We start from the raw sequence: 10,488 nt of genomic DNA, 5'->3' as shown, positions 1-10,488 counted from the left end.
CCGAGAAACAGAACTGAAAGTGACAGATCCAGGGATGGGGAGGAAATGGAGGGAGGCTTCAGGTAGGTAAAGGCTGCAGTTCTGATAAACAGGGAGACCACAGCCAGGTGAGGGAGGCAGGTGGAAAAGGCTTTATGCCGTCCCTGCTCAGGGGATCCTCAGCACGGCCCTGAAGATCTGCACATAGGAGAAAACAAAATGGCCAAAAGTTAAACAGGCACCAACAGCAAGAAGCCCAAGTTCCTGAGGTAGGATTTGGAGCAGGAGAGCTTGAGGATGTGTGGGATTTCACAGAAGAACTGGCCCAGAGCATTGCCCTGGCACAAGGGCAGGGAAAATGTATTGGCTGTGTGCAGCAGAGCATTGAGAAAGGCACTGGCCCAGGCAGCTGCTGCCATGTGGGCACAAGCTCTGCTGCCCAGGAGGGTCCCGTAGGCAGGGGTTTGCAGATGGACACGTAGTGGTCATAGCACATCACAGTGAGAAGAAAATACCCTGCTGAAATGAAAAATACAATCAGAAATAGCTGTGCAGCACATCCTTCATAGGAGATGGTCGTGGTGTCCCAGAGGGAATTGTGCATGGCTTTGGGGACAGTGGTGCAGATGGAGCCCAGGTCGGTGAGGGCCAGGTTGAGCAGGAAGAAGAACATGGGCGTGTGCAGGAGGTGGCCACAGGCTACGGTGCTGATGATGAGGCCGTTGGCCAGGAGGGCAGCCAGGGAGATGCCCAGGAAGAGGCAGAAGTGCAGGAGCTGCAGCTGCCGTGTGTCTGCCAATGGCAGCAGGAGGAAGTGGCTGATGGAGCTGCTGTTGGACATTTCTTCACTCTGTGCATCGTGGACTGTTGAAAGAAGACATTGACATAGTAGGACCGACTACTTTGGGTCAATCCTATGCTATTTTATTTGGGATCCCCTTAAAATTACTTCTCTTCTGTTGGAAAAACCCAGCTCTACAGAGATGGGGCAACTGAGAGGCGTTTTAAAAAGATTTTATTCCCTTATCAATCTCGTAGACAGGTGAGGCACAAGAGATATAAAACTCAATGCCATTCTATCAGAAGCCAAGCTATTTCTTGTTTACAATCCCTTATAAATGTTTTTCAGCCTATTAGCTTTTGCCACCCAATGCTGCTAATGCTTCTAACACCAATCACCTATTATTTTACCCCATGTGATCTGGCTACAGTGCATCTTTCACAGTTCCAATTCTCCAAAATATCTGGTCTGTTTACAGGGCTGTCGTTTGTAACTTGATTCCAGTTCAATTTCTCTCTCAACAATGTCTTCTCTATTCCATGGCCTTTCTAACTCAGCACACCTTATCTCAGAGTTTGCATACAGATCTACAAAACTATGTGAGCTTTCGGCCAGGCTTTGACAATCCTTTACGAATCCATTTCTCACATCTTCCCCTCTTTCTTGAACTGTAAAAACTTCTTTGATGGCCTTATTTATCATTTGCTGCACACAGTGAAGCACACAAGACACAATCACCAATATTGTTACTATAACAATCAGTACATATAAACCTATTTTGCAAAGCTCCTTTAGCCAAGGTGCAAAGTTCCATCCTTCAAATAAATCATCTAACCATGATCCATCATCTGTTTTGATTTGCCAAATCTCTCAGTTTTAGAAGCTATTTTGAGACATTAAATTGAAGAATTAGGGATTTTTTTGGAAGTTAAGATAATAAGTTGCTGAAATAGCTGAAGTAGATCGGTAAGCTTTGTTCACAGTTAACAGAAGCCGGATCATAGATAAGCTGTCCCGGATTTAGTAACTCATTGCTTGTCAGCTTTGTGTTTATGTAGCTGTGCTTGTAATGAAAAACAGAATGTGGTAAATAGGACATAAGATAGCTGCAGATTTCCTGCTTAAAGAACCCGTTCAACACAAGAAACTGTAAGTTCTACCAAGGATTCATTTGTCACGAATGCATTGAAAAGGTAGAAAGGTCAGGACGAGGAAGACTCATCTTACTTCCTCATTTTGGGTGACCCCTCCCCAGAACAGACCCCCGACTCATTTTAGGAAACAAGTACGCATGCTTAATAGCCTTTTTGCCAATTAGCATACGAAGCGAAGAATTGGAGGTGACAGGGGTATGAATATGCATTTGTATTTTGGATATTCAACACTTTGGTAAATAAAAGGCTTTGTAATTACCTGTGAATTTCGCAGTGCGAATTAGGGAAATATCCCGCGTGCTGCCCGGCCGTAATAAACATACACTTTCTAACTTTAAACTGTTAGAGAGTTTTTGTCCGTCACAGTTGGGTATCGATACTAGATCAATACCCATATTTCTTTAATAAATCATTTTGGCGAGCCAGCCAGGAGACTGCTCTCTCTGGCCGTGGGGCCAGCGAGGTCCAGGACCCCTCTGGGCGCCCACCCGGAATTTTCTGGGAAGAGGGCTCCTGCGGTCCCACTGACCACTCGGGGAAAGACCAGAACCTGCTGGAACTACGGACAAAAGGTATGTTTATATTTGAAAAGAGGTACCTTGGTATAGGCGGTTGGTAAGACACTGAGAGACGTCTCGTGCACAACATACGCCTCTTGGGTTTGTTTGTAAAAGTTGTGACAGCTCTGCGGAGCTTGGTATCAGTGGTTTGGTAGTCCGTGTCCCGTAGTGGGGACAGCGGCAACCTGTCTTTGTTGTGTCATCTTGCAGTTTAAAGGTGCCTTGGTAGTCCGTGTCCCGTAGTGGGGACAGCGGCAACCTGTCTTTGTTGTGTCATCTTGCAGTTTAAAGGTGCCTTGGTAGTCCGTGTCCCGTAGTGGGGACAGCAGTAACCGGGTTTTTTAGTTGTGTCATCTTGCAGTTTAAAGATGACTTGGTAGTCCGTGTCCCGTGATGGGGCAGCGGCGGCAGTAAAATAACCGGTGTTGTTGTTGTGTATTAGGAGCAGCGGTGGCTCCGGTTACAGTTTGTGGTTCAAAGGCACCTTGACAATCCGTAATCCGTGTGGCGAGCCCGTGCTGGGACGCGAAGGGTCCCGTTGTGGGTCGCGGAAAATCCCGATTGCGGCCCCGAGTCCACTGGGTGTGTGTGGTGTGAACGGATCCGTGTTCTGTGGTCTCGTGGTTTTGTGTGTTTGTGTCTTCAGGTGTGGAAGAATTATTGGTGCACCGTATGTATCGTGGTCTGTGGGAGTTTGTGTAAGCGTTTTCATTTGTGTGATTTTGGAGTGTGTTAGTAACCTGTGTAAGTGTTTTTAGGAGTTTTGCAAGCTTGAAGTTGTAAAAACCTTTTGAATTCCCCGCCTGATCAGCAGAGGGATCCTTCCATTTGCAAGAGCGGGAGTATTTAAAGTGTTTGTATTGTATCCAGATTGTGTGCTGGAGGGGAATTAGACTGTGTGTGAGCTTGAACAGCGTGTGCTTTTGGCAACAAGATTTTGCTGACGATTTGTTAGGTGAAAAAAACATTGGTGTAAGTTTAAATTGTTTATTTTTTGAGCTAAAAAGAGCGAGTGGCGTAAGTAGGTCTGAAGCCTCAGCCAGCCCCAGCAATTGGGAGGGGGTGATTTGTTTCCCTGGTAACCGCGGGGGAATCCAGGCTCTGCAGCCTGGGGCCGCATCTCTAAACTCCCTGTAAAACCCTAAGAAGTTTTTTTTTTTTTGCGAGTGAGTGTTTTAGTTAAAGAAAAAAAAACCCACGTTTTTGCTTGTTTGTAAGGCTTGCAGTTGCTAGAGTGTGTGGCAATATTTTAAAGTCCTGGTGGTGTAGTCCTTAACCACAGAGTGGAGAGGCAGCGTGGGATCAGGGTTACCCCCCCACCTCCTTCTCACGGAGGGATTTGTGTGTGGTGTCCCGGCCGAAATCCGTAGGATTTTTCAGCGAGACCTTGTTGAAACTTCTGGTGGAGTGTGTTTGGGGTCGTGAGGGACCCCTGGCTATTTTCTTTGCGAACATAAAACGGTTGGTGTTTGGAGTTGGGTCTCTCTAAGAAAAGGCATTGATGGTGTGCAGAAAGCAGAGAGCCCAGAACTTATGCCCAGAGCTGGCAGAAATAGCTGAGAATTTTTTGGTGCTGAGATATGATTAAGCAGCATTCACCTGATTGGGCAGATCTGCAACTGCTACTTGGTGCCTTAACAGAAACTGAGGAGCAATTAGTTTTGAAAGTGGCTGGGGATCTGGCTGAGGATGATTGTAGGACAACACAGGAGGATGTTAAAGACGTATTTCCCCTTCAAGACCCAGGCTGGGATCCTAATGATGATGAGGAGTTAGGGCAGTTAAAGAGATACCAAGAACTGATATTAAAAGGACTAGAAAGAGCAATCCCCAAAACCATAAACTGGTCAGTGTTATATGCTATCAAACAGGGCCCCTCTCAAACACCTTCTGAATTTCCAGATCACCTGCGAGACGCAATGCGCTGACACACCACCCTGGATCCTGGATCTGATGAAGGAACGCAGCAATTAATAAATTTATTTTTAGGACAAGCCACAGGAGATATCAGGCGGAAACTCCAAAAGATCCGGGGTCCAAACAGTCGGAATTTAGAAACTGTATTTAGTAAAGCATAAAAAGTTTTTAGTAACCAGAAAAAAGGATATAAACAAGGGATGAAGAAATTAGTAGCAGTAGTAAAAGAAAGAGAAGAGAAAACATGGGCAAAGTCCACCAAAACAAGGACCACCTTGACTAGGAAAAGATCAATGTGCATTTTGCAAGAAATTTGGTCACTAGAAAAAAACAGTGCCCAGAATTAAGAAAGGGTGATGAACATAAAAAAAAGTGATCAGAAAAAAAAAAGAGTAATTGCTCATATAAAGGAAGACTGAGGGGGACCGGAGGGCCCTACCCTAGGGGACCCTCTGGTTATAGTTAAACTGGGGGACAAAGAAAAAGAAGTGAAATTTTTGATAGACACAGGGGCAACATTTTCAGTGTTGAATAAGGCCCTAATACCTGTAACCAATGACTGTGTTATGGTAAAGGGGGCAACTGGCCAGTCTGAAAGAGTTTATTTTTGCAAACCATTGAAGTATAAATTGGGGAAACAATGGAGAATCCATCGATTTTTATACATGCCTAATGCTCCGTCTGCACTTTTGGGCAGAGATTTGCTAGAGCAGCTGGAAGCAAGAATAATATTAAAAAATGAGGAAATTAGTTTGGAGGTAAAAGATCAACAATATGTAGAACTCTTAAGCTTAATGCTAATAACCAAAGAAACTGAAGTGGCAAGTGAAAAGGAAAATTTTAGGAAAATAATGGATCAAGTATTTCCAGGAGTGTGGGCCTCCAATATACCAGGAAGAGCAAAGAATGCACTACCAGTGCAAATCAGGCTTAAAGAAGGAGGACAGCCAGTAAGGGTTAAACAATACCCCCTAAAGAAAGAAGATATAGAAGGGGTTAGCCCAATTATTGAGAACTTTGTGCAGCTAGGACTACTGAGAGAGTGTCAATCTGATTTTAATACTCCTATTCTGCCAGTAAAGAAACCTGATGGGTCATACAGATTAGTACAAGATTTAAGGGCTGTTAACAAGGTAACTGAAGACTTGTATCCAGTGGTTGCCAATCCCTACACCTTGTTAACCCGTTTAACACCTGAACTAACTTGGTTTACTGTTCTAGATCTAAAGGATGCTTTCTTTTGCCTCCCTCTCCATGAAGCCAGCCAGAAAATTTTTGCATTCGAGTGGGAAAGCCCTAAAACTGGAAGAAAAACTCAGCTTGCATGGTGTGTGTTACCGCAGGGGTACAAGAACTCCCCCACTATATTTGGGGAACAGCTTGCCAAGGATTTAGAGTCCTGAGAACCTCCACCAGGAGAGGGACAGTTACTCCAGTATGTGGATGATCTCTTAATAGCTACCCGGACCCAGGAGACATGCGTGGACTGGACGGTAAGCCTCCTAAACTTTCTAGGCCTGCAGGGGTATCGAGTATCCCAGAAGAAAGCCCAAATGGTGAGGCAAACAGTTATTTACCTGGGTTACGAAGTAAGTGCTGGACAAAGGACTCTGGGGCAGGATCGCAAGGAAGCAATATGCCAGACCCCAAAACCTCAGACAGTGAAAGAACTAAGAACCTTTTTAGGCATGACAGGGTGGTGCAGACTGTGGATTTATAACTATGGGTTGCTTGTTAAACCTCTGTATGCCTTGATCACGGAAGGGAGCAGAGATCTTCAGTGGACAAAAGATGCCACCCAAGCCTTCGACCAGCTAAAGGCGGCCCTTATGTCAGCTCCAGCTCTGGGGCTTCCAAACGTGAGTAAACCATTTTTCCTGTTTTCTCATGAGAAGCAGGGGATTGCCTTGGGAATATTAGCACAGAACTTAGGCCCGTACTGGAGGGCAGTGGCCTATCTTTCCAAGCAACTGGACACAGCAGCTAAGGGATGGCCAAGGTGCCTCAGAGCAGTTGCAGCAGTAGAAATAAACATCCAAGAGGCACGCAAATTCACCCTAGGCCAGAAGATGACTGTGCTAGTGTCTCACACAGTGTCTGCAGTCCTTGAGGCAAAAGGGGGACATTGGCTCTCCCCACAGAGGTTTCTGAACAAGATGATGTTGAAATTGTGGTAACTAACATTGTGAACCCAGCTTCCTTCCTCAGTGGGAGTATGGGAGAACCAGTGATCCATGATTGCCTGGAGACTCGAGCCGCCCAGATCTGAAGGACATCCCGCCTGAGGATGCTGAGACATGGTTTACTGATGGGAGCAGCTATGTCGTCAGTGGAAGAAGGCACGCTGGGTATGGGGTTACCACAAGCAGAGAGGTAATAGAGTCTGGACCATTGCCAACTAATACATCTGCACAGAAGGCTGAAATAATTGCCTTAATCCGAGCCCTAGAGCTGGCAAGAAGAAAAGAGATCAACATCTACCCGGACTCAAGGTATGCATTCGGAGTGGTTCATGCTCACGGAGCCATCTGGAAGGAAAGAGGACTGCTGAATTCACAAGGCAAGAGTATTAAACACGCACAAGAGATACTGAGGCTATTAGATGCCGTACAACTACCTGAGAGAGTAGCTGTAATGCACATAAAGGCACACCAAAAAGTGAGCTCTGAATTGGAAGAAGGGAATATGCTGGCGGACAGAGAGGCAAAAGAAGCAGCAAAAGGTGAGGTACCTGATAAGGCCGTTGAGGCAGCATTGATTCCAGATGGAAAAGTTTCTATTGAAGGTAAGCCAGTGTACAATAAGAAAGATAAGAAACGTATCAAGGTAGAAAAGGCAAGTTATAATCAGGAGGGATGGGCTGTAACAGAAGAAGGGAAACTTGTAGTACCCTCCTATTTGTTGTGGTCATTAGTACAGAGGGAACATGAGAAAACACACTGGGGAATAGATGCCCTGTATAACCATTTGAAAGAAAGAATCATGGCCAGGAAATTGCAGGGCACAGTGATACAAGTAACTCGTCAGTGTAGTCTTTGCCTCCAAACTAACCCTAAAAATACCCCAAAGCCTAAAGTGGGACAAATTGGGAAAGGTTGTGGATCTGAGCAACAGTGGCAAATTGATTTTACAGAACTGCCCAGGAAGGGAGGGTATCGTTACCTATTGGTGTTAACTGATACCTTTTCAGGATGGCCAGAAGCCTTTCCTGCCAGGACAGCTAAGGCCCGAGAGGCGACCAAAGCGCTGTTGTAAATATGTGGCTAGGACTCAAAACAGAGAACTAGATGGGCCAGTACATGATGTACAACCTGGGGATTATGTGTATGTTAAGTCTTTTGCAGAAAAAACCTTAGAACCACAGTGGGAAGGACCATTCCAGGTGCTCCTCACTACCTTCACTGCAATCAAGATCAAAGAACGGAAGGCCTGGATCCATCACTCCCGAGTGAAGAAAGCCCCAGAGGGAATTTGGAAGGTCACACCAGGTGATAATGAACTGAAGCTGAAGCTCACTCAGAACAACAAATAAATGGACTAACAGTTATTATGGACATTATGTGGAAAGTTGTAGCTATTGTAGTAAATGCATCCAGGCAAACAGACAATTTCACTTGTGTGTATAGGACAAGGTTGTGTCTGTCTTAGGACAGTGTGCCCCACTGCAAAGATAGACAACCAAATTGTGAATGAGACTCAATTCCTGTTTTTGCAATTTTGTTAGAATTAAGGGATGTGATTTTTCCTATCGGGTACCTGTAATATCACATCAATATATAGAGGCCAACCTAGCCACTGTGCAGAAGATACTGCCTGTGCCCATAGGAATGAATTTGACTTTAGTTGCTCAATTGGTGAAACATCACGAATTGAGAGAAATCTTAAAAGAAATTAGAGATGGAGGGAAAAAGATATTAATTATGATACACCATGACACAGAGACCATCAAAAGGGTTTTTAAAAGGCTTGAGTAATGTTTGTCTCATTAGTGGGATGTACCTTTTAGGTGGTCACCGACAGCAACCAGTATATTGAATGCCTTAATCCACCCTATAGTTGTGTCACTTATTTCGGTCAGTGTAAGTTTAGTGTTATCTGTTGTAATACTTGTTTAGAATTAGAAGATGCTGCAACAAGTGGCAGCTTTAACATCACTGTCAAAGGCGTATGGCTTGGTCTTGAGACACACTAGCTGCACGGCTTGGATAGATGAGGAAGACTCTGTATACTGAGTAAAAGAATTTACTCATTTCAAAGAAGAAGTGGGGAATGAGACATTAAATTTGAAGAATTAGGGATTTTTAGGAAAGTTAAGATAATAAGTTGCTGAAATAGCTGAAGTAGACAGGCAAGCTTTGTTCACAGTTAACAGAAGCCGGGTCTTAGATAAGATATCCTGGATTTAGTGACAAACTCATTGCTTGTCAAACAATGACATTGCTTGTCAGCTTTATGTTTATGTAGCTGTGCTTGTAATGAGAAACAAAATGTGGTAAATAGGACATAAGATAGCTGCAGATTTCCTGCTTAAAGGACCCATTGAACAGAGGAAACTATACCTACCAAGGATTCATTTGTCACAAATGCATTGAAAAGGTAGAAAGGTCAAGACGAGGAAGACTCATCTTACTTCCTCATTTTAGGTGACCCCTCCCCAGAATAGACCCCTGACTAATTTTAGGAAACAAAGTACGCATGCTTAATAGCCTTTTTCGCCAAATAGCATACAAAGCAAGGAATGGGACATGACAGGGGTATCAATATGTATTTGTATTTTGGGTATTCAACACTTTGGTAAATTAAAGGCTTTGTAATTACCTGTGAATTTCGCAGTGCGAATTAGGGAAATATCCCACGTGCTGCCTGGCTGTAATAAACATACACTTTCTAACTTTAAACTATTAGAGAGTTTTTGTCCATCACAGTTGGGTATCAATACTAGAACAATACCCATATTTCTTTGATAAGTCAGTTTGTGGATGGATTCTGAACAGTCAGACAAATTCATACAACAATCATACAATACTTCAAATTCCTCACAACCATGTCCATATGCCAGTAAGAGAAAATCGATGTGTATAAGGTTGCATGTCTACCAGCACTAACATCTGTAATTGTATCAGTAATTAAAATGGAAATAGCATTGACTTATTTGCCCAGCCAATCGGTTTCATTGTTTCAATGCTACAGCTGAGGCAAGTTGAGGTAAAAATAAACCTGATGTAACTTGTTTTGCTGGGCTCCAGAGTTTAAAATTGCAATTCCAGTTTTGTTCATAATGATGGGCTGACCTTTCTCCTCTGTTTTTTCTTGATGGCCTTTTTAACACTAGGTGCTATTGTTATATCTAAATACCACAATTCCCACACAATTAATTAATTGTCCCGAGGCCCAATTTAGCCTTATTGCAATGGGGACCACAACACCCGTCATGCGCTGTGCTCCACAGACCCACCCCCCCGTATCCGCACCCCATGTGTCCCATAAGTGTCCCCTCAGTGCCCATTCGATACCCCCGCAAAAACGTCTCCGGATCCCCTGAATGCTTCCAACCCCATCGATGCCCGTTATGGGCACTCCTGGGAATTCATCTCCTATCATCCCTCTCGGCATCAGAGCCCCTCATAAAACAGTTCCGCGCCTAAAACTCCTGCCGTGCCCCGCGCCCTAAAGAGCCCGGTTACAGCTCCCCAAGCTGCCCCCAAGTGCTCCCGAACCATATACGTTCCCTTCGAGGACGTCAATTCGCGGCTCGGACGCAAAAGTGACCCCCAAGTGCCTTCCCGGACCCTCAAATGCCCAGATCGAGCCACTTCCGGGACTACAGCTCCCAGCATGCTCGGCGGCTCACTTAGAGGGCGATTCCAGCCGTGACTTCATCTCCCGTCATGCCTCGCGCCTCACTGAGAGCCATTGGAGCTGCGCCTCGAACACCCGTGATGCTCCGCGGCCCGACTGAACCGTGTTATACCCGCGCCTACAACTCCCATCATCCCCCGCGCCGCAGAGAGCCCCGTCAGAGCCCCTCAAGTGCCCGCCCGGACCTCGAAGGGCCCCCAGATTCCCCTCCCTGACCTCCAAGTGCCCCCTGGACCCC

The 10,488-nt window shown here is 45.1% G+C and overlaps 1 protein-coding gene across 3 annotated transcripts; it reads right to left on the bottom strand.

Moving 5' to 3' along the window:
- Window positions 1-10,198, bottom strand: LOC131378780 (putative olfactory receptor 10D4). Of its 3 annotated transcripts, none has more exons than XR_009208702.1 (2): window positions 10,109-10,198; window positions 1-843 (listed from the first exon to the last, which is right to left on the bottom strand). XR_009208702.1 is itself a non-coding variant. In XM_058424289.1 (2 exons), exons 1-2 carry the CDS (start codon window positions 2,307-2,309, stop codon window positions 59-61), a joined length of 921 nt encoding a protein of 306 aa, XP_058280272.1. In that variant the 5' UTR covers window positions 2,310-2,428; the 3' UTR covers window positions 1-58. The 3 variants fall into 3 exon arrangements, 1 of the variants encoding a protein (XP_058280272.1); XR_009208701.1 differs by lacking the exon at window positions 10,109-10,198 and adding an exon at window positions 2,513-2,999; XM_058424289.1 differs by lacking the exon at window positions 10,109-10,198 and adding an exon at window positions 2,174-2,428.
- Between the last annotated feature and the right edge of the window lie 290 nt (window positions 10,199-10,488).

Source organism: Hirundo rustica, assembly GCF_015227805.2.
Source record: "Hirundo rustica isolate bHirRus1 chromosome 33 unlocalized genomic scaffold, bHirRus1.pri.v3 SUPER_33_unloc_1, whole genome shotgun sequence".
Lineage (NCBI taxonomy): Eukaryota > Metazoa > Chordata > Aves > Passeriformes > Hirundinidae > Hirundo > Hirundo rustica.
This window is presented reverse-complemented; position numbering and strand designations above follow the sequence as displayed.